Genomic DNA, 23705 nt, shown 5'->3' on the forward strand with positions numbered 1-23705 from the left:
TCCTCCACAGCCCCTGCCGTGGAAAAAGCACTGATGCTGCTCTGCCCACCAGGCTGGAGGGCCCAGCTTCTCCCCGCACACCCAGGGGAGCAGAGTGTCAGCCTTCCTGTGCCAGCCTGTTCCTGCCTCTCAGTTTTTGGTCCCAGTTTATTTTCTGCCTTTTACAGCCCACAGCGAGAGTCAGGTCCCTTGTATTCCAAACTGCAGGCATGCAATCTCAAAAGCCTTGTCCCGCGGGGAAGGCTGAGGCATTAGGCTTGCACCGCCAAGGAGCACTTACTCATACAACATCTTATTTCCACAGCAGTTGTATTTCTAAAATTACAAAGGCATTTCTCAGGGCTGCACGGTTTTGTGGTAGCTTTTGTTCCCTTGATGCTCTCAGCAGGTAGGACAGCGCTCTGCACGGCTCTGCCCATTTCACTTGAAAGTCAGCAACAACACCACAACGCAGAGCTTTGCTTTAACAATGTGTTCTCGAGCCTGAGTCATAAACACTTCAAACCACCCCCACAGCCTGCGGCTCGAGCTGGGCAGGCTCCGCGTGGGCGAGCGCACTCGAGAGGGTGAGCTGCACGTGTGAAATGCGCCTCTGCATGTGAGAAAGCAGCACCCAGGGACACTGCTCTTACCTCTCTGCAGACCACTCTCCTCTCTGGGAGAGCTCCTTGGGCTGAGCTGTGCAGCTCAGCACTTTCACAATGCCCAGAAGTGGGATGGCTGCATCCTGCACATGGCAGGGAGGCAGAGCCCTCCTTGGCCAGGGTGAGGAAGACTCTGCCTTGCACATCAAGTAGCTGCTGCAAATGCAGATCTGAGCTGGTTGGGGATTTGACAAGTGAAGGTACAGCATCTGTGAGGCTCCAGGGGGAGCTGATATGGGGGAAATTACCTGCCCTGCAGGAAGAGTGTGGCCTGACCCTGCCCACAGAGGGTCACAGAGCCCTGTCAGGGCTCACAGTGCAGCACGTACTTGGGGCAGTGGTTCCCAGGCTTTCTGCAGCCAAGTGGAGAAATCTACTGCTCCTCAAAGGTCAAGCTGTGTCCAGCATTTGTTCCCCATCCCGGGCTGCTCCCACAATGTGATCTCAGGGAGGTGTGGAAGAAGGCCTTTGCCTGAGCTCCAGAGCACCACAGGAGCATGCTGGAGCCAGCCCAGCACTCCTGCAGCAGCTGCAAAGAACCAGCATGTGAAACCCAGGGCAGGCAGGCAGAGTGGCAGCAATGGGCAGGGAGAGGGCAATGGGAGCAGGCAGGTCCCTGCCACAGGTCACTCCACAACAAAAGCCCCTCTCTCCCAAAGAAGACCTGGAACCCAGCTTGGACCCCTTATTCACAGAATTACAGAATGTTTTGGGTTGGAAGAGACCTCATTTTGTTCCAACACCCTGCCATGGGCAGGGACACCTTCCACTAGACCAAGTTGCTCCCAAGCCCCATCCAGCCTGGCCTTGGACACTTCCAGGGATGGGGCAGCCACAGCTTCTCTGGGCACCCTGTGCCAGAGACTCACCACCCTCACAAGGAGGAATTTTTTCCTAATATCCTATCTGACTGCCCTCTGTCAGTGTGAAGCCGTTACCCCTTGTCCTGTCACTCCAGGCCCTTGTGCAAAGTCCCAGGACAAGGTCAGTGAGCATGGGAAGCGTGGATACATCCATGTGGATACATCCATGTGGATACATGGCTCCGTTTTTCCTTTATATTGGAAGATCTGCAATTTCCAGCCTCCTTCAGCCTGTGAGCTCCCAAGAGATCTCCCCTAGCAGTGCAGTGTTTTAACCTGGTGACAAGAAAGGTGCAGTCCAGTTCCTTTTCACAGTCCTTTTGTAGCCCAGAGCATCCACCAGTCTCAGCATCACAAAGCAGAAATTGCTCCTGCACAAGGAGCGGTGGGAGCGCAGTTCCTTGGCGCTGGCTGTGTGGGAGCAGCGGCGTTCCCAAGGCAGCCGTGCTCACAGCTCACAGCCAGCCCTGCTGCAAGTGCTGGGCACAGCAAAGCACAGGGAGAAATTGGCTCCAGAGGACAGAAGGCACTGGAAAAGGCTGGCAGGGAGGGATGGCACCACCACTCTGCCTGCTAATTGTCTGTTTGGCACATCTTGTCCCATCAGGCTGCTCTTTAAAAGCAGATCCTGACTCAGACCCTGAGACTGGACTTATCTGCAGCAGCCAAGGCAGAAGAACAGGGGCAAAACCCTCTCCTTGCTCCCAGTGGAAGCATTAAATTTGTGTTAGTGTCTCTGTACCACATCCTGTATCCAGGGGGAAATGAGCACCCTCCCTGCAAGGTTCATTGCAATGTGCCATCTTCAGCTCAGCCTTGCCTTGTCCAGTGAGGGTTAATCTAAACCACCTGAATTTCACAGGCTGACTCAGAACTTGGTTAATAAGGCACAGTACAAGTGAGTCAGTGGCATCTCTCCTCACTGCTGTTTTACTGACATCCCAGATAACAAATATCACTCACGCTGGACCGCAGCCAGTGCGGTGGGATCCAAATCCCCATCTCCCACCAGTGTATCTTGGCATACATCTCTGTAAGAAAGCAAAATACATCTCTCCCCATTCAAGAGGAAAGGGGAAACTCAAAAGGAAATATTAATTCTTGATTTATTTTTTTTCCAAGGCCATTTTCTACCCACACACCACACAATTACATTTGGACAGACACAAGGTACTTTGGAAATTGTACTCAGCACTTAATCCTCTCCCTCTTTGGCACTCATTTACTCCCCAGGTGCACAGAGCTGCATTTGCTGCTCACAGACTACAAAGCAAAGAGCTGACCAGCAGTTACCTCTCCAAGTAGCTGAGTAGCTCTTGCTTCCTGGCTAAGTCAGTGCACAATTATCCCCAAACACAGGGAACCTTTATTCCTGCCCTGCTCAGCTCCTCCCAAAGCCTCTGTCGTGCCCTCAGTGCCTCACAGGAGGCAGCGTCACCCACTGGAGCTCGACAGGATGTCACGATTGCTAGAGCAGCATGGGGAGCTCTCAGCCCGCCTCTGTGAGACAGCAGGGCTCAGCTTGGTGCTGAAAAGGCAGATTTTGGTGAAAAGCACCAGTCCCGGTGTTGATTGCTGCTGTACACTGGGTGACACTGCAAGCAGTGAGCTCTCCAGTAACACTCTGTGCCAAGGCCTGGAACCTCACCAAGGGGCTGGAATGAAAGGATGATGCCTCTTCCATCACTAACTGATCTTTTTCTATCAGTTGCTTAAAAATATATTTTGAAAGAAAATGGAAATACACATGAACACAGCAGCTACACCTCATGTTCTGTGGCAGATATTCAGCAAAATGCTCAGAGAAACCTGAAGCTCTGCAGCTTGAGACACAAAGCCCTGTTAGATTTACTGACTGCAAAGGAACTTCCCCAGAACCCCCTTTTCCACTGCAGAGCCATCAGATCCCTGTCCAGTCAGCCCAGGCCCCAGGAATGTGTGATACCAACAGCTTCCACCCGAGCCACACTGGCTGAACAAGGCTTTCTCAGGGCACTGTGACCTAGAGATGGGCTGCTCAGGCAAGGAAGCCCCACTGAAAACAAATAAAGTAAAACACAGCCTAAAGCCAGAAAATGGGGATTTTTTTTTTTTGTGGCACAGCAGCAAGTGGCAGCATTTGGATGTGTTCCACCAACCAGTCCTCCAAAGGTTTACCTCTCCTTCACTGCTGTAGAGCAGTGGCTCTTGGGTTCCCCTTAGCACAGCTGCCTTCTCGTGGTGGAACAGGAGCCAGGACTTAAAAGCCACCAAGATGGATGAGGCAGGAGAGAACTTGCTGCCACCATAGGCCCCATAAGCCATTAAAGAGTCAACTTAAGGAGGAGTCATGAAATGTACCTGAGTAAATAAGAACATCTGGAATCTATTTAGGAACTCCCAGGGCTGGGATTGATGGGTTCAGGACAGATAACACAGAACAGTAAATAAGATAAGTGTTTAGGAATGTTGTAAATAAGTCACAAAATGATAAATTAGTAAATTGAGAGGTGCTTGACACTGGAGCTGTTCAACTGCCAAAGATGGGGGCCCGTGGCATCATTAGTATTGTACTGTTCTCTGTACACCTGTGTAATTGGGAAACATGGGACTCGTTGGGAAAAACTGCTCTCAGGTAACTAGAAAGGATTTCACCTCCCATTTCTGTGGAATCCTGCAGGATTCTGGCAGCCCCATCACCTGGCCTGCACCTGCAGTGAGCTGCTCCCCTGATGTGTGTTTGTTTAGCTGCCCATCAGTGCTGCCCCAGGAGCCCACTGAGCACTCTGGAAGCCATGGAAGTCCCCAGGTGACCTGCAGTGACACTGCACCAGCTCCCAGGGCCATTGTGCCAGCCATGTGTGGTCATGGCATGTGGCACAGCACCTGCACCACTTACCTGAGCGAGGAGCAGACTTGCAGCTGAACTCTCAGCAGACACCAAATAATTTTAGTCTTTTTTCCTTCCTGAGGTAAAATCAAAGTGCCTAAAGCACACCATAAATGTGGCAGGGCAGTGGGACCTCGTTCACAAGGATGTGGGTGAGGAGACCCAGCTCTGCAGGTGCCTGTGTGCCATGGGTGATTCTCCTCACAGCAGGCAGAGCAGTGATGTGTTTGTGTACCTGTGCCTGCAGGCACAGAAACACACAGCTTGGAGAGGTCTGCTCTGAGTCTCCATGGGACAGCTCCTCTCATGCTCCCATTTCCTGACAGCATGAGAGGAGCTGTCAGGCTTTTCTTTCATGGGGATGCAGCTGGGATGCCAGGAAAGCCCTCCTGGCAGCAGGCAGAGCTGAGAACTGTGGGCTCCAGCTCCCAGCCCTGCCTGGAGTGGCTGTCAGACACCCTGCCTTAGAGGATGCCACATTTACCACACAAGCACCAATGGAAACTCACAACTCTGTAAGTAAAGCAACTTCATTCTTAATTAAATCTCTCATTTAAGAGTACCAGTCTCTATCTGGTTCACCCACAAAGCCATTCACAAGCAGTAAGGGGCTGGCCCTCTTCCTTTCACAACCCAGCAATCCTTCATGCAAGTACCTTGAACAGCAAACTCCTGCACAGACAGCAGCTCCTGCCCAAGGATTAACACAGGTGTCACAGCTCCTCCCCTCGTGGTGCTGGGCTTTGAAGAACCCCACAGCATCTTGTTTTATGTGACTCTGACATCAATCCCCTGAGCACATTTTCCAGTCTAACTACAGGATTGGAAGAAATCTCAATTCAAGGTCCTTTATCTTGGTAACAAAGGATCTGTAAAGCAGAGTTGTTTTCAAAAGAAAACCTCCTGACTGAACTTCTAGATAACATCCCAGGAGCAAACTGACATCTTTTTAATCACTCCTCTAAGTCAAGACACAGGGAGCTGAAGACCTGTTCAAGAAGCAGAAGGTCACTTTTTCTTTCTGGAAGGATGGAGGGTTGTCCAACAATGAGAAGCAAAGACTAAATTGAATATACCTGATTATAACAAAAAGCAACAAGACAAAAAAAAGGCCTAAATTCCCAGTCATCCTCTAGCAGTGCTGCTGTGCCCACTGGGACTTTTCCTCCATATCTTTTATGCTGTTTCTACTTATCTGCCAGCTGAACTAATCAAGTATGGGGCCAAAACAAGCCAATCAAAACTTGTTGCTTCATGTTATTAATTTTGTTTTACCTGAAAAGGCAGCTGAAGGTACAGCTAGAAATGGGTACTCCTACAGGAGGATCACTGAAAAACTACGTGGCCCTGAGCATGTAAGAAACACAGACCAGGAAACATCCTACAGCAAAAGCAGCAGCACAGAGGGGGAGGCAAAGTTCCCAGGAAATGGTGTGAAATGCTATCAGAAAACACAGGATCTAAACCTTAGCAACGAGGATGTGAAAGGAAAGAAGAGGAAACAAAGAACTGCATACAAAGGAAAAAAAATCCCAGGAAGTTCTACAATTACCCAAGTGAGGAAAACTGTTAAAATGCAGCATTTGGAGAAAACAGTTGGATACAGCAAAAGACATCAGCTCCAGATGGAACAACACAGTCCTGAAATTGAGCTGTATCTAACCCAGAAGTTGAAAAGAAGTTGAGTTTTCATGTCAGATGTGGAGCACTGCTTAACACTGGGGTGTGAAAGGCCAGGAATACAGGCACAACCTCCTTGTGGGAGAATGATCAATGAAGAAAAAAAAGGAAAATTTTGCAGGGAAACACTTCTCAGGCAAAGAAGGAGAAAAAAAAGACTTTTTTTGTGACCATAAATATCAGTTTTGGAAAAGCCTAGTCTTGGCCTATGACTTTGTTAGAACACAGAAATGTAATGACAAAGGCAAGAGATTTTACTAGAGAGGAAGTCAAACTCACTAATAATCGAAAGTTACACGAGTGTCAGAAATAAGAATTTGTCTATTGCAGTGGCACACCACCAAATAGAATAATGGAATCAAGGAGTGGTTTGGGTTGGAAGGGATGTTAAAGCTCATCTTGTTCCAACCCCCTGCCACAGGCAGGGACACTTTCCACTAGGTCAGGTTGCTTCAAGCCCTGTCCAACCTGACCTTGAAATCTTCCAGGGATGTGACTGTGTGGTGTCTCTTTCCTTCTCTCTTTTTTTCCTGTTCTGGTGTATTAACCCTTCTCATTAATTAGCTTATCATTTTTGCTTTATAGCTTATTTTATTTTTATAGTGAAACACTTCACCAGCTCACAGAAGGAAACAGTTTAATATAGGACATTGCATGTATGTCACTTCCAGTTGGTTCCACAGGCTCTTTTGTCAGGTTTGGAAGAAGACAGGTCTAAATTGGTCACTGATCCCACCTCAGCACTCCCTCGGGCAGTGGGGCAGAGCTGACCTGCTCACCAGGAGACAAGCACTGTTTATTACTTACAAAAACCAAGGAGAGAATCAGAGGCAGGAGGAGCTGGCAGCGGTGTCCCAGAGGTGCTCACGGACACAGCGCAGCACAAGGTGCAGCTCCCAGCAGGAGTCGGCAGAGCTCCTCAAAGAAGCCTTCGAGGAGGAGTGGCTTTTCTGCAGCACTGCCACCCTCCGGCTCCAGGGAAAATTCTCTCTTCCCGGCAGAGAAAAATCCCTGAGCCCCTGGGTTTATCCCCTTTCCCTCCCACCGGCAAAGAGAGAGCTGGCAGCAAAGCTGGAAGGGAAAGTTCCCATCGGTAAGCAGAGTCTGCACAGCAAACCCTTGGGATCAGCAGCTTGGAGGAGTTGATGTTTGGCTGCCAACACTCCCTGAATTTGGGGGCACCAACGTGGCCAGCTCATCCAAAGACCCCAGAGAGCAGCTGGGCAGCACCTCAGTGCTCCAATGCCCCTGGCTAACAAATGCAGAAGCAGGAGACAAGTAACTTGCACCCTTTCTGTTAGATAAACTTTATTTCTGGGTCTAGGGGTGCATCCTGTCCAGCACTCTGGAAGATGCTGTCCCAAGTCCCCAGAATGGCACATGTGAAGATCAGGATTCAAGAACTCCACAAGGCACTTGTGACTCTATTTAACTCCAAGTGAAATTCCCTTTCTTAATTCTCCCTGCTGGTTATCACACATCACCAGTAAGTGATGCACAGGCAGGTGAACCCCAGGCTCTCCTGTCACAAAAAATAATCTTTAAAAATGCTGCTGAGAGGTTGAATCTCATTTAGTAGAAGACAGCTCAGCAAAGGAAGTCTGCTCACAGAGCAACCCAAAGAAGAGACACCCTCAATGAGCATGATCCAAAATCTGAGACAGATGGCAGCTGTTATTAGAAAGGGTCAAACACTGTTTTCCTGTTTGTGGGCTTTTAATGACAATTTTCACAATAATTTACAAATTGGTTGTTACGCACACTTATGTCCATTTAGTAATGAAAACTGTGAGTTAATTCAGCTCTCAGTTGAGAAACTGCTGTAAAAATGCCCTTGCTGAGGGCTGCTCTCTGGTTTGTGTTCTACAGGCAGCCAAGCGAGTTCCTCATGCCCAACCTGCCCAACCTGCCCGCCCTCCCCAGGCTGCTCCCGAGCTCCCTCTGCTCGCACCAAGGGGAGGACCTGGAAGTTTCCAAGCGCTGAGGGGGGGGAGTGACAGCTCAACGGCCGCGGGGCTCAGGTGTGCCTAAGGCAGGATGGGGAGGGAGCATCCCAGCCCTCAGCAGGGCAGCCGTGCAGCCTTTCCCAAGGATCCCCCTCCCAAGGAGCCGGCGGCTGCAGCCCACGACTCAGCACAGCCCTGGGCTCTGCTCAGAAGCCCAGAACAAAGACAGAAGTAGCTGAGGGGCAGTGCAAAGTGCCCTGGCACAACACTCCATACAGCTATGCCAGCCTTACCAGTGCCTCCTGTCTGGGCATCAGGAATTCACCCACTGGATACTGTTCAAAGGAGGGAAAGAGATGGAGACCTGAGCCCAAAACACAAACAGAACAGATCAACGCTGGAGAATTCCAAGAGTTCAGCTATGTTAGTCCTCAGCAGAGGAGAGGAAATACATCAAAGGGTACTACAGCCTTGAGTTTTCCCACCCAAGCTGTTGCAATCATCTCAATAATTCACCTCAGGAGAGAACTTGCTTTCCAGTAAGAGACTCGGTTTGCCTTTTACTTCCAGTTACTTCAAGCTGATTCAGCTTTGTGCCTTCTTGGAAAGAAGAAGTCAGCAGCAGTTTCTCAGAGAAATGCAATACAGCAATTTAAACCTGCAGCCAGTCTGGCCTGTCAGAAAAAGTGAAGGCAGAGCAGGTGGGGACTGCAATGAATGCCCCAAGAGTTCTGCTGAAGGAAGGAAAGTCAGGGATTTCTCTCCAGAAAAGCATGGGAAGTGTTAAACCTTGCACCTCACATATGTCGAGTTTTCCCCAAACTGAGCTCTTTCACAAAGACGTCCCCCACAATGCTTTTACAGGAGTGGAACCATTATCATGACAATCAGATCACCCATTCTCAGATAACTTATATTTAATGTGTGAAAATAAAGGGAGTACTTCACAGCAGTCCCTGGAGAGAAGAGAAAGGACTGTGGTGAGCAGTCCACTGACAGAAACTGCTCCCTGAAGTTCCCTTCCCCCTTGCCTTCCTCCCCTCTCTGAGTACAGTAACTCAATCCACAAGATAACTGAACTCTCCTGGGGGAATCTGGGGCACAAGAGGCTGCAGCTCCTTTCCAAACAAATTAGTTTCATTTCTTTATTTTAAAGTCCACTGATCATCATCATCATCATCATCATCATCATCACAAAAAAACCCCATGGGAAATGCAACTAAAGAGAAAAAGTCCAACCAAGACCTAAGAACCCAGAGCTAGGAGCAGATGTGGGCCTGCGTGGCACGGCGCCGGCGCACGCACGGGAGGAGACGACCCCGCACGCCGCAGTTGTGTGGCCAGAGCTGGGGTCCTTTATGTCAACCTCTGGACAATGACAGCGTTGAGCAGGTTGGCTTCCTTCAGGGTCTGGTTCTCATCAGTCAGCTCTTTATTGGGGAAGGTGGTCATGAGGACGAAACTGGTGGCCGCCATGGCTGGCCGAGCATCCACTATGAAGAGCCGGATGTCACGGATCCTGGGCAAAGGGATCAAACACAAGGGTGATGCTGTTACTGCACAGCCAGGACAAGGGACTGCTCTGCCCACAGTGTGCAGCTCTGCATCTGTAGGGCTCTCACCACAGGCCACACCAGGCTATTCTGATTCAACCTGCTCCCGTTTAGTGAAATAGCAGCAGCTGCTTTCTGGGCTACAGGTTCAGCTCAGTGATCTCTATGTTGTCAGGGGTTTATCTGAAACTGAAAGCCTCCAGACCCTTTGCTATGAACAATTAACAAACTGACACTTTCTGAGCTTGTCACACACAGCAGAACCCAGAGGATTTCAGCTCCTGTGAGCAGCCACACAGTGACACAGGATCCATTTCCAGAACTCAGTCACAGGCAGAGGTTTTTGTAACATTTTGCCCTGAGCTTGACCCTGATAGAAACTGGAGGAATGAGTATAAATTACAAGATCAGGAAGGTGAGAAGGATTTAGAGATTTTGAGTGAAGCAGAGGCATACCTAAGTCAACTTTGCTTGTCTAAAGAACAGAATTGTGGTAAGAGCATCCCTTGGTGCTCCATTCAGCACAGGGAACAGCCTCATAGAAAAGACTAAATTGAGTCAGAGTAACTGAACCAGGTTCCTAATTATCTGCCAGTTTCCAAAGCCTTTAGAAGAGAATCAGTTTTTTACAGGTGACATCAAGGAAAGTTCTGCTGGTAACACTTATGCTCCCAGGTCTCATGTCACTGGCTATAATCTATCCCAATTTGGGAAGTAAATCCTACCCAACAGTTAGCAACTGTCTTAAAAACACCACAACTTTATTCCCTTTCACTTGTATAGAAGGATGCCCAGAGCTCCTTCTGGCAGGCTGTCCAGGATTTTAGCACTTGCTCCCTGCCTTGCAGGGCCATCTACGCCTGGCTTGTGTTCCCTGTTGTGCTCGTACCTGTGACTGTGGTTGAACTTCTGGACCAGGCGCCCGCCGTCCGCGAGCCGGATCTGGATGTTGGTGATGGGCTCTGACTCATCGATCACGATGGCAGAACTGGCTTTGGCCTCGTTCTCTGCCTGCTGGGCTGGAGAGCTGGTGCCCATCACCTGGGGCGCGGTGCTGCCAACAGGGAGACGCAAGGTGAGCTGTTAGAAACCAAACTCACCTGGCCACAGGGTACCAGATCAGGCAGCAAGTTCACTGTCTGCCAGGCCCAACTACCAGGGCTCCTCCACAAGCAAGCTGCAAGTCAGAATTCTGGAGTCAGCCAAGCAGGAACTTGTCTAGAAGTTCAACTCTACCATCCCCTTTGGTGCCACACGTCCTCACATCCACAAGCTAACAGGGGAAGTGTGAATTGGAAACACTGCTCCAATGCAACACACCATGCAGGTTGCAAACCAGGGATCTGGCTCCTGGCAGGGAGAGGCTGGGCCACCTCACAGTACACGTCAGTGAGCCTTGTTTCCTTAGAGGAACACCTCCCATCCCATAGGCACCCAGTGCCTTTATTTCAGAAGGATGAATCAGAAGGCTCCACCTTGCAAGGCTTGAGTGACTCTCACATTACATGTAGTAGACCAGTGTCACCATTTTCTCACCTGCCCAGCTTCTGTCCTTCTCCAGTAAAAGCTCTGAAGACACTTTTAGGTTTCACATACTCCTCATCACGGTGATCTTCCATGTCCAGGTTCACCTGTCCGCCCCGTGCTAACCTGCGCAGCTCAGCTGGGACTTCCCTGCAAAGAGAGTGTTCTAAGGCAGCTGCCTGAGGCAGCAAGGCAGGACTGTGTGGACAAAAAGCCCAAGATCTGTGGAATTTCAGGAATCACAGAGAGCCTTTTCTTAACTGACAGGGCAGATGCACATCTCCCCACTGACAGACACAAATTAAATTTTACTTATCCCAGGCCCTCACCTGCCGTGACACAATGTATCAGAAATTCTCAACACAAATATCAACATGTTTGTTTACTTCAACTCTCAAGGCCCCACATAAACCAAATCCACTCCCTGTTTACCTGAACCAAATGTTCCATATTAAGAGTAACTAATTTCTTGCAAGAAAGCTCAGGTGAAATGTGCCATGGATTCAGAAGCCTGGATTCCACAAACACTCGTGTTTCAGGGAACAGCTGTCCCTTTTCTCCCCTCTCACTACGTACCCTCTGCGAATATCATCGAGGAACTGGGCATTGGACGGATCCTGGTAGCTCCTCAGCTCTCCACTATCCAGACTAAATCCACTCTTCCAGAGCTTCAGTACAACATGCACCTGCAGCAGCCCCAAAAGAACAATCAGCCTCACTGAGCTTCTTGGTGACAACAAAAACTGAAGCAAAGTGAAAAGTTTCAGATGGGCAGAGGAGCTCCAAGGTGCAAAAACATTCCAGCAGGTTTCTGTGAGCTAAGGGAAAAACCCAAAGCACTGGCTTTTATGTAATGCTCAGGTGTCAATTCCTAGAAGGTGGCACCATGGTCCCCTTTTGGATCAATATGGCTGAAGAGGTAGGAATGTGCTGGGTGAGGAGCCTAAACCAGACTCCCACCACAGCCACGACCTTGTCTGGTCACAAACCAAGCACAAGGGAATCTTGAACTGATGCTGTCAGCTCCCATCTATGGATATATATTGGATGTATATAATAATGGATAAAGCAGAGTTGATTTCCCAATGCTCTTTGCACACTATTTTTCCTGATCTGCACTTCTAAAAAAAGCTCAGATTCTTAATTAAAAGATCACCAGAAAACTGCTTACCCAAGACCTAATCATCTATTATTCTCTACTTGGAAATCCCACAGGAAGCAGGATTTACCATATTTCTGTCCTTGTGAATTTCTATCAAGCTTTGTATCTCTCGGGGCTGGCAAGCTCAGTAGCTGGAGCAGAGAAATCCCTGGAGTGACAGCTACAAACCCAAGCAGAGATACTCACATCCTGAGAAGAGCTCGGTCTCCTCTCTCCTGCCACATAAGCTGACTCCTCCTCTGGAGTAGCCCCAAGGCGATACCCTCCCCCTGCAAAAGGCTGTGAGAGAGAAGCAGGCACAGGGTTACAGAACCACACAGACCCAAAGAGCTGCTTCCCTGTTCCCACCACCCCTGTGGGTGAACAGGGACTTCATGGCATCAGCAACATCTCCTGCCCTGCAGGCAGTGACAGCTTCAGCAAGTCAATAAATGTGGCACAACAGAACGGCTTTTCTTGCTGTGACACACAAAATGGAGCTGCACTAAGAGAGGAGTCCAGACTTAGCTGCTGAGGTAATTCCAGGACTCCTCAGTACCAAAGAGCTGGCAAGGTGGAACCTTAACTGAACCAGGGAACAGAAGGAAGAACTCCTCCCTCCTCACCTTTGGCTTGCTTGTCTCGCCACCACTCTTGGCCGTCCGATCGACGGCCACAGCGCCGTGCTCCTTGGCTCCCTTGAACAGATCCTCCACCAGCTCGTTGGGACTCTTCTTCCTCGGAGGACCCACGATCTGCTGCCCACTCCTCTCTGAGCCACCGGCATAAAACCTGACAGAAAGCACCCAGCTCCTGGTCAGCCCTGCCTGCTGCCTCAGCAGGAGCCTCGGGCTGGATCAGGGCTCACTTGTTGGTGCATCTCAGGGAAACCCCCTGGATCTGCAAACACTGCCTACCACCAGCCATGTGCTTGCTCAGCTAGCTCCTGTGCTGCAAAGACTTCCTTTTTATGTCAATTCCTGTAAATCACCCATGGATCAATAGCAATAAAGTGGTAACAATGCTCAGAGCTGGGAGGAGGAACAGCCCAGAGGGACAAGCCCAGTTTTAAACACCAGTACCAGCTCGATTACCCAGCTGAGCAAAGCTTCCAGCAAATCTCTGACCTGCCAGAGCAACATCCAGCTGGAATTCTGAGGGAAGGCACACGTTGATGCCACACAAAGGATGGATCTCAACTGGAAGCAATGGATGCACAGTCAGTGAAGTGCAATTAAGCACTTCTGGAAGATTGGGTTTATTAGCTTCCAGATGGCTTGTAACACACAGAGTGAGCTCCCAGCTGCCTACAGACCATGGCCCATCCAGGCTGAGCCACCCCTTCAGATACATCAGTTCCATTCCATTTACCTTGCCTGTCAACCTTAAGGGTATTTAACTACTTAGAGCTGACAATGTAGGAGACTCTCCTACTAATATTCCATGTTCCCCCTGGAAAGGGTCCCTACTTTTTTATTTCTGACTCCATACTCCATTACTTTACCCTTAAGCAACACTTAAAAAAAAGAACACAAAACCAAAACCCCCACCAAAATAAACCCCCAAAACCCCAAGCAGTAAGAAAACCAATCCCTGCATAATTCCCACATTTCCTGTGGACACAAATGAAGATCTGGGCTGTTTTCCATTCTCAAACCAGGCCTTCCACATCCCACTTTAGGCTTTCTCTGAGTGCTGAGAGCTGGTGCTTACACAGCTGAGCACCAGGCTTTGCACTGACAACAAACCTGCCCTGTCAAACCTCAAATGTTTCATAACAGGAACTTCATATCCATGTAAACCTGTTTTTTTCAAAGAAGCTGTACACAAGCAGCAAGTCCTCCCAGAAGGGATAAACACCCAGCATTGGAGTCTTCAGCTGCAAACTCACCGCTGTCCCTCCTCCTCTTCATCGTCCTCCTCCTGAGCATGCACAAGGTCTCTGAATGAGGTTACTCGGTGGTCACTGCAAAAATCCAGCAAGAAGGATGTCAGCCTCCAGACACATTCCCAGCTGGAACATTCCACACTGCAACAGGCTCCTTCTGCAAGGTGGGCTCTGTTCACCAGCACCTGACCCGAGAGAACTTTCCCTTAGTGACAAAGACAGCAGCTCCTCTTTGGGACTGGACAGCATTCCTTTACTGCAAAGGGATTTGGTAAGGTAAAATTCATTTTTTTGTTTTGTAAAATGCTCAGCTTGATCAGCTCAGGTGTCACACAAAATGAGAAAATATTCTACCTAAACACAGAGCTACTCCTCCTGAAAATTAACACAGTGCTTTAGAGAGTGTGTGTGCTTTGGCAGCTTTCCAGTATGGAGCTGAAGCTGCCTCCTCACCTGGCTCCAGTGCCTCTGGATATGGAGCTGGGCGTGGGCTGGGGAAGGGTCAGGATGTCCTCGTCACCCCCATCCTCATAGAAACTGGCAAGCGCAATCTGGAAAGGAAAACCACCAAAGCTCCTCAGGAAAAACACATACAAACAGCCCAGCTGAAGCATCTGTCACGCTGGACCTCCTGAGAGACATGACACTAAAGACACTTCATGTCATTCCCCCTGTTGCAGGTCCTGGCAGAGACGAGGCCTCAGCAGGTTTGCTATTTGGCTGTGTCATGGCAGGACACTCAGTGCTGCAGGGATGTCACCCTCCCTGTCAGGGAATATCAGGGCCCTTCTTCTGCAGCACTTACACGGGAGTTATGCCAAAATTAGTGCTGTGAAACAGCAGCTTTTGTGCCATCATGAGCAGACTCAGAATTTAACACAGCCAGTTTGAGGAGGAGCAGGGACAGGAGCAGGTCAGAATGGTGGCTGACTCCCCTTCAGATTGTTTGCTGACAGCACCAACAGCTCAGCACTGACAGCCTCACCCGCATTCCACGAAAACCTACAGAACCCCGTCAAACCCCGGGCCCACCATCCCTCACCTCGCGCTACAAAGTGAACGACAGAACCAGGAGGGGCCTCAGTCTCAGCCAGCCCACGGCACCGCCGCCAGGGCTGAGCACGGCGACGGACGGGGGCGAGGCCTGAGCCTGCGGGACACCGACCTCCGGCCCAGCGCTGCCCCCCGTCAGCGCCACGGCCTCCTGAGCCGCGGCCCCGCCGATCCCCGCGCCGGGCCGAGGAGGGCGGAGGGCAGCGGCAAAGGTACCTGGAGGTCCCAGCCGGCGGACTCGAGGAAGAACCGCGCTCGCTCCTCCTCGGCGCCGGTCACGGCCACGAACTCCCTCAACGCCTCCTCCCTGTCGGCCATCTTGCCGTGGTGCAGCGCCCAAACCCCGCCGGGCCGCCCCGCACCGCCCCCGCGTGCGCCGCCAAACCCGCCCGGCCGGAAACACCCGGGGCGACGCGAGGCGCCCGGCCCGCAAACAGCGGCCCCTGCCGGTCAGGAGGTGGCACTGCACCGCAACCGGCCCCGGAGCGAGCACCGGGCACCGGGCACGGGGCACAGGGCACAGGGCACCGGGCACGGGGCACAGGGTACAGGGCACCGGACATGGGGTACCGAGCACCGGGCACTGGAGATGGGGTACAGAGCACCGGGCAGGGGGACCCGAGCACTTGGCTCTGGGATGGGCAGCACTGAGCACTAGAGCGGGCAGCACCGAGCACCGGGCACCGTGTGTGCAGCACTGAGCTCTGGGACGGGCAGCCGCGAGCCCCGGTGTGCAGCACAGAGCCCCGGGATGGGCAGTGCCAAGCCCCGGAGCAGGGCGGGTTTATGGCCACAGGCGGGGCCGGGACTGGCGGCGCGGAGCAGCCCACGGCAGCCTGTGCATGCTGGCTCGTTTATTTCCAGGTTCACAAATCACTGCTGGCAGTGGCCAAGCCCTTGGACCCAGCTGCAGGAGCCGGGGACTGAGGTGGAGCAGGGTAGGGCAACATCTGCGATGCTTTTCTCTTCATGCGCTTGAAGAGGAAGAAGAGGAGCCCCCCGAGGATCCCCTTCTCCAGCAGGACACCCATCCACAGGAGGAGAAGGCTGGACAGAAAGTTCGCACCTGCAGAGGGGAGAGGGGATGTGAGCGACCAGGGCTCGGGGAGGGGCATCCCAACCCCCTGCAGGGAGCCTTTCCTGGGACTGCGAGCTTCCTCAGGGGGTGACACCAAACAGACTGTCAGGCACCCCATCCCAGCAGCTCTGACGCACCTTTATCCATCTGGAACCCACCCTGGGCCGGGTTGGAGATCCACAGGATGGCTGAATAGTTGGCAGGGGCCTGGGCATCGTGCACCACCGCGCAGGTGATCGTGGACCTGTTTTTCTCCTCCGTTGCTTGCACCTCCACTCGGCTTCTCAGCTCAAACAAGCCCTGGGGCAGCTCCAGTGGCCGTGAGAGGTTCTGCCCCTTTATCTCAATCCCATTCTCCAGCCAGGAAACAGACACTTGAGCTGGGTAAAACTCCTTCACGAGGCAGATGAAGGCCACGGTCTTGTTCACCTCAACGGGGCCCGGCTCAGCGTGCACTTTGATGCTGGGGGGAACTGGGAAGAGAGGCAGAGCTCGGTGTTTGCTGTGCCTGGCTCTGCTGCCCACAGGGCGCCCTGTCCTCCTCCCAGGGACCCCAGCCCCACAGAGCAGGACCCCCATGCGAGCCCCCAGCCCTCACCTCGCAGGACCCTGCTGAGCTGGAAGCTCCCTCGCAGCGGGACCGGCAGCGTGGAGTGCGCCACCTCACAGGTGAGCTGCGAGCGGACATCGTCCTTCTGCAGGGTCACCCTCACTGTGCTGGACATGTTGTAGGTTTTCATCTTCCACTCAGTGACCTGGGGTGGCTGAGCCGCCATGGGGTTGTTGTTCTTGAACCATTTCACCTCAATCTTATCAGGAAGGAACCCTCCAGTCGTGCAGGTGAAAGGCACCGACTCCTCCGGCCTCGCTCTCTGCTCAGGCCCAGACACGAGCGGGGGGCTGGGTTTGGCTGTGGGGACAAGCGCGGGGCCATCAGACCCAGGCTCTGCCCCCTGCCCAGCCCTGGGCCTGCCTGGAGCAGAGTCTCACACAAGGGCATGGGGATGGCCCATGGGATCCTCTCCTGGACCAGCCTGAGCCCCTTCCCCATCCCTGCTCCACCTGAGCAGAGCCCACTGGGTGGTTCCCATCAGGAGCTGCTCCAGGAGCCCCACTCACCTTGCACAGACACCTCAGTGCCACTGCCACGCTTAAACAGCTCATCAACACCAGTCATCCCCTTGACAAACTTCACACAGTAGTAGGTGCCCATGTCCTCAGGCTGGACATTGCTGATGCGGATGGTGAAGTCTGTGTCAGACCCAGGCACTGCCACCGTCACACGGGAGGAGGGATCCCTGTTATAGGGGTCATAGACAGTCTTGTTCCCACTGCCCCAGCCCTTCAGCCACATCACAGGACCTGGTCCAGCAATTCCAGACGTGATGCAGTTCAGGGTGAGCGTCTCCCCCGCTGTCACCGTCACCTTGGGCTGGGGCTGCTGCAGAGTGAAGCCCTGACCTGCCTGGGCACTCACACCTGGTCACAGAAACAGAAAGTTCTGGAATTGACAAAGGGCCCCAGGGCCGTGGAACAGCAAAAGGCATCATCAGATCCCCTGAGCCTGGAGCAGGGGACAGAGAGACATTCCTGTCCCTTGTCCCGCAGGCTGCTGGGGACTGCAGGATGAGGAGAGCCCAGACTCTTGCTGGGTAAACTGAATTTCATCTGGAGATAGAAGCAAGCTGGAAGGGAGGCAGTGAGAGGAGATCCCTGGGTACCCATGGGCACAGGGAAGCACTGCCAGGCCTGCAGGGTGGGAAAGGTGGAAATGTGATGGGGCTGTGCAGGGCCCACTTACCCGGCTCTCTGCAGAGCTGGAGCAGCATCAGGCACATGAGAGGCAGTTCCTGTGCCACCAGAACCATGGGTATTCCACACCTTGCCAGGCTTTGCTCAGCTGGATTCGGCTCCCTTGGACTCTGCTGCACTGGGCTCAGCTGACTCAGCTGGGCTGGGCTTATCTTAGCAGGGTGCTGGTCTCTTACCCAGCAAAGGGGAAGGAAAAGAGCCACCATCAGCCCAGTTCCTCCATGCAATCACGTCCCATTTGCTTCTCAAGGCCTACATCATCTCCTGTCACAACGCTGGTCCATAATGGCAATGTCCACCCCATTTTCCACTCGGATGTGTGCCACAGCCACAGCCATGGGCACAGGCAGCAAGAGGGAGCCCGAATCCAGTAGGCTCCCCCACACACGGCCAGCCTGGGGTGCCAAGGGGACACCCAGCCCTTCCCAGCAGGATCGGGGTGCGGGATGGGCTCTCCCATGGGTCGGTGGTGCACAGCAGTGTCCGGGATACACCGAGTGTCCCACATCCCGAAGCCCCGCTGCTCCTGCCCCTCACTGAACCGGGGAGGACGCAAAGCCACCCCCTGTCCCGAGCCCGGAGCAGCCGCTCGGTGCCGGGTGGCCCGGGGGCGATGTCCGGACGGTCCCGGCAGGGTGATGCCCGCCGGGGGTGATGCCCGGAGGATCCTGGCAGGGTGATGCCCGCCGGGGGTGATGCTCGGCTGCTCTGCCTGCTGTCGCCCGCCCCGGGCAGACACCAAAGCGTTAACCACCCGCTCGCCTCAATTTCCTGTCCCGCTTCCCCTTTTCCTTCCCAAAGTTTGGGCAGAACCCATGGCCGCGGCAGCAGCTCCGCTCCTGTCCGGGCAGCGAAGCCCCGTCCAGCGGCGGCTCCAGGGTGAGTTGGAAGTGGGGCCCCCCCGGAGTTCCCCTGCCCCATAAACACGAGTGGGCGGCAAAGATAAACAGCGGGCGGGGCGGAGGGTGGTCCTTCCCCAGCACTTTTGGGGTCAAACCGTGCCCAAACCGTGCTGGCAGAGCACCCCCAGCCCCGGGGATGGGCACAGCTGGGTTGAGCCCTGCCGAGCCGCTGCCACACATGTGGGGACTGTGGGCAGGAGAGGTTTGGGGATCGGATGGGGTTTTGGGGAGCAGGAGGGATTTTGGGACAAGAGGGGGTCGGGGGGCTGTTCCGGGCTCCAGGGCTGCACATCCCTTCCTGGAACACTGGTTCCTGGCTGTGAACCCCAGTTCCTCGCAGAGTGATCCTGGCTGGTGTGGAGCAGAGCCAGGGTGTTAATGTTTAACAGCACTCAGGAATTTTTCCTGCCAGGAGTTCCCCTTGGCTCCCTCTGCACCTCTCTGGCCCCCAGGCAGCTGCAGCGCTCCCTGCAAATGACAGAACAGGATGCAGGTTTATCAAATCATGGAATCGCAGAACTGTTTGGGTTGCAAAAGCCCTCTGAAATCCTCGTGTCCAACCGTTAACCCAGCTCTGCCAAGGTCATCAAGTGCCACATCTACATGTCATTTAAATCCCTCCAGGGGTGGTGACTGCACCACTGCCCTGGGCAGCCTGCTCTTTTTTCAGATTTGCCCCTTGTTAATTTTAAACCGGTTTTTCAAGGGTTTCCTCCCTCCCAGTGCCTGCATGTTGTCTCTGCCACAGCCCAGGATATCTCTCAGCTGCAAATTGGGGGATACTGGGACTTCTCTGCCTGTGAGGGTGCCCTTGCCTCGCCCCATCGCTCATCCCTGAACCCTCCTGTTTCTGTGCCCAGGTGTGGATGCCCAGGTAGGTCAGGGCTTCACTCTGCAGCAGCCCCAGCCCAAGGTGTCAGTGGCAGTGGGGGAGACGCTCACCCTGAACTGCATCCCCCCCATCCCCTGTGTACCCCCCAAAACCTGTTCCTCCCCTCTACCCCCCCCAAACCCCTGAGACCCCCCTCAGGTGTCTGAACTCTCTCCAAACATGTGAATCCCCTTTGTTGTCCTGGGGTCTCCCCCGAGTCTTAGGCTCCCTCTGAGCCCCTGGGTCACCCCAAACCCCCATGTCTCCATTCTGAACCCCGAGGTCCAACCTGGGGAACTCCCAGGCTCCGTCCAAACTTGTGGAGGTCCGCCCCTTAGTCTTGGGTCCCCCCATCGCGCCCGCTCCCCCCAAGCCTGTGGGTCCCCCCCGAACCCCCCAAGCCCCCCAAGCCGGCGGGTCCCCCCGCACCCCTCGGAGCTGACCCGCTGCCCCCCAGAGCGGTTCCTGGCGCCGGGCGCCCCCTCGCTGTCCCTGCTGCCGTTCGGCTGCGGGGCGCGATCGTGCCCGGGGGAGGGGCTGGCGCGGGCCGAGCTCTTCGTGTTCCTGGAGCTGATCCTGCGGGAATTCCGTCTGGAGCCGGGCCCGGAGGGACTGCCGGGGCTGAGGGCTCGCCGGGCACGGTGCTGCGCTGCCCCTCCTTTTGCCTGCGTATGGTGCCCTGCCAGCCCCCGGCCTTACCCTGACCCTGGCCTGACTCCACTTGACCACTTTATTACTTTTCTGAACACACTGTGACTCAGCTGAGGTTTTCTTGACCCTTCTTGAATACACCTGACTTCACCTGACCCTGTGTGACACTGCCTGAACCTGGCTGACTGTGACCCCCTGACTGACCCCACCTGACCTCGGCCTCACCCCTGCCAACCCGGCCTCACTTTGACACCGGCTATGACCCCACCTGTGACCCTACCTAACCCCATCTGACTCTGCATGAACCCTGCGTGACTCCATCCCAACTCACCTGACACCTGACCACCTGATCCCTGGGTGCTCCCATTCAACACCCCAGATGCCTGGGTCTCCCCCGGATGCCAGGGTCAATGCACTGTGGGAGGGCCCCATTTACCTCCTCCTAATAAAATTTGTACTTTTGACCCCGCAAGTCCCGACTCTTCCTGGGACCCCCTAAACCTCTGGACGCCCGAAGCCCAGCCTTGCCCCCACCCTGACCGGCCACTCTCGGCACCCGCCACAGCCGCAGCCCTCGGACAGCATCCGAAGATAGCGGTCTGGCCGATTTGCACTTCCCCGCTCCGCAGAGCCCTCCCCGGAGAGGCTGCGGTCCGGGCTGGGCTCGCCGCCCTGCGAGACACAGCGGGTCTGTGCGGGGCGCTGCGTTCTGCTGATCTGCCTGGCAACAGGCGACTCGAAGCATGAAGCGCTCTGATTGGCCGAGGCCTGGCGTGCCTGGCAACCGATTGGCTTAGAGCTGTTGGGGGCGGGAGGGGAGTAGAGCGCCGTCCGCAGAGCGAGGGACTGGAGGAGCGGGCGCTGTAGGGTGGGGTGCCCACTCCGAACATAGCGAGGGAGCGGGAGGCCAGGAGCGCTCCCCCGACGCAAAAACACGAGGGAGAGAACAGTGAGGAGGGACAGGGAGGGGACGAGAATGCCCGCGCCCCCCGAGTCATGTGTCGAAATGGGGGCAACGGCAAGGGAGGGGTAGGCAAGGCAAGGGAACGGAAGGGCTGGTCGGTGCGGAAAGGCAAAGGAGGGAGAGGCAATTCAAGAGGGCAGCAATACAATGCAAGGCAAGCGTGGGGTAGGTAAGGCAAAGAAAGGAAGGGTACGAAACGCTATGCAAGGGAGGGTTAAACAAGGCAAGATGACGGAAGGGAGGGTTGGTAAAGGCAACACGAGGAAAAGGAGGGGCAGGCAAGGGGTCCAGGCAGGGCAAGGGGAGGCAGTGGAAGCCAAGATAATGAAAGGAAATGAAATGGAGGGGTAGGCCAGGTAGGGCAGTGCAAGGCAACGGAGGGGTTGTTACCTGAACTATCCAGCTGCAGGATAAATGTTCAAAATAAACATTGGATCCTTAAGGGAAGAGTCTGCAGGGTGCCGCACCTGTCCCGGGGCCCCCCGGCCCGCGGGTGCTGCCCGCAGCTCCCGCTCCATCATCCCCACAGCCCCCGCGCTCCCCCCCGCCCCGGTGACATAACTCAGGTTTCCCACAGGGTCTGCGTGATTTGCGGAAAAAACTCCACAGCTAGTAAAAGTCGTGAAGAGGGTATGTATCTTTATTCAGCGTCGGACGCATGCAGGATAGCTCCTTAAAGAACATTCGTGCAATCCAAGAGTCCAAACTCCCCTTTGTCCCCCTGCCTATTGCATATGCATTAAGTTTCCCAATAGGCTCATGCATATTCATCGCATTACAATTAGTTCATATCAGTCCTTGAGCAGAGAGCTCGCTGTTTGTCCGTTGTCTCCTGCAGCCTCAGTTTTGGCTTGCTTCTTTTTTCGAGGTCCAAGGGGCCCCTCTTATCTTCCTCTAGCTTGGAAGCTCACATTCCTTTCACCTCGTTTGAGTCAATTTTGAGAGCTACAGGCTTTTTTGAACACAGCAAATTTAACAGACTAAACAAGTTAAACAATTCAAAACAGCACATTCCACCTAAATCTGTAGTTGATTTCTAACCCAAGTTAATTCCTAACCCCATGTCTCATTCGACAGGAGATGAGGGATTTTTAGGGATTTCTTTTTAAGGACTATTAAGGGTAATTTTAGGACTTTTTATGAGTAGGGTATCTTTAGGGCTTTTGAGGGAATTCTAAGGTATTTTTGGGGTAGATTTTTTAGAATTTTAATGAGTTTTGGGGTAGAAGGAAAGGCAAGTCTGGCACCCCATTGTTTAAGGGGCAGCCGAAGGGCTCTGTAGGGAAGGGAACTCCCCACAGGACCTTTTTTCACCTCATCCCCCACTCCAAGGTCTAGCAGCCCCCTGTGTGACCAGCTGCTTTCAGAGGGTTACCTGGGTACACACGCACAGGGAGCTGCTAGTCCAGAAGGGCTAACGGGGGTATCCCAGGTATCCCTCCAGGAGCTATGGTTGGAGCATCCAGCAGGGACTAGGGAGCAGCCAGGCCAACCTGGGCACGGAGCATGACTTTGAGAAAATGCCAAGGGAAGAACCCTCTTGCCTAGGGGCAGCACCTGAGCAGGCCAGGCAGCATGTACTACTGCTATACTACTTAGTAATCACCAAGGAATAATTATGTAAGTTAACAGCAAATTACCCATTTTATCTAGCTATGCTACCTAAACACAAAGCTTTATGTCTAACCAGTTTTCTGTTCTTCTGATCCAAGTAGTTGTGGCAAAAAAGAAAGCGCTGTTATTTTTCTGAAGAGTTTTCTTCTATAACGAGCCCTTTACTCCCCTTGAATTTGAGTCAGAGGAGCCAAACAGCTGCAGCTGCTCTGAGGGCTTTTATGCCCGGTGGGATTTGCCCCCCCCCCCCCCCCCCTTTTTCCTGGGCATCATGGGAATGAGAGGCAGGCACCATCAGGGGTATATCAACCCCAGCTTTTGCTGAGGGGCTTCATTTCCTCTCTGGGATAAGAGCTCTCCTTTCAGTGAAGAGGCTCTTTCAGCTTATCTCAGCTTGTTTTCAGCAGGTGTTTTTGGGCATCTCAAGCAACAGAGGCCTTGAAGACACTGTGAAGAAAGCAGCAAGGAATACAGGGAGTATTTAAGTTCATGGTTTTGGGTTTTGTGTTTAGGGGTGGTAAAGCATATTTGCAATTTCTGGTTTTGTTTTGTTTTGTTTTTTTTAGGAGCAGTGCCAGCAGGAACTTCCCAGATGTCGAGGCTGCTTTCTTTCGCACCTGACATGGACCGGCACCCCCAGATGTCTGAGAGG

General features: G+C 53.4%; 2 protein-coding genes across 2 annotated transcripts; both read right to left on the reverse strand.

The window, feature by feature from the left end:
- Positions 1 to 7753: 7753 nt before the first annotated feature.
- On the reverse strand, positions 7754 to 15503 carry NSFL1C (NSFL1 cofactor). Its single transcript, XM_066561344.1, has 9 exons — positions 15378 to 15503; positions 14562 to 14659; positions 14112 to 14186; positions 12847 to 13012; positions 12428 to 12520; positions 11656 to 11765; positions 11092 to 11229; positions 10445 to 10609; positions 7754 to 9521 (listed from the first exon to the last, which is right to left on the reverse strand). Exons 1-9 carry the CDS (start codon positions 15477 to 15479, stop codon positions 9359 to 9361), a joined length of 1110 nt encoding a protein of 369 aa, XP_066417441.1. The 5' UTR covers positions 15480 to 15503; the 3' UTR covers positions 7754 to 9358.
- Positions 15504 to 16027: 524 nt separating this feature from the next.
- LOC136563754 (signal-regulatory protein beta-1-like) lies at positions 16028 to 18144 on the reverse strand. The gene is made up of 5 exons (XM_066561343.1): positions 18041 to 18144; positions 17359 to 17718; positions 16838 to 17149; positions 16377 to 16712; positions 16028 to 16227 (listed from the first exon to the last, which is right to left on the reverse strand). Exons 1-5 carry the CDS (start codon positions 18105 to 18107, stop codon positions 16028 to 16030), a joined length of 1275 nt encoding a protein of 424 aa, XP_066417440.1. The 5' UTR covers positions 18108 to 18144.
- Between the last annotated feature and the right edge of the window lie 5561 nt (positions 18145 to 23705).

Source organism: Molothrus aeneus, chromosome 17 (assembly GCF_037042795.1).
Source record: "Molothrus aeneus isolate 106 chromosome 17, BPBGC_Maene_1.0, whole genome shotgun sequence".
Classification (NCBI taxonomy): Eukaryota; Metazoa; Chordata; class Aves; order Passeriformes; family Icteridae; genus Molothrus; species Molothrus aeneus.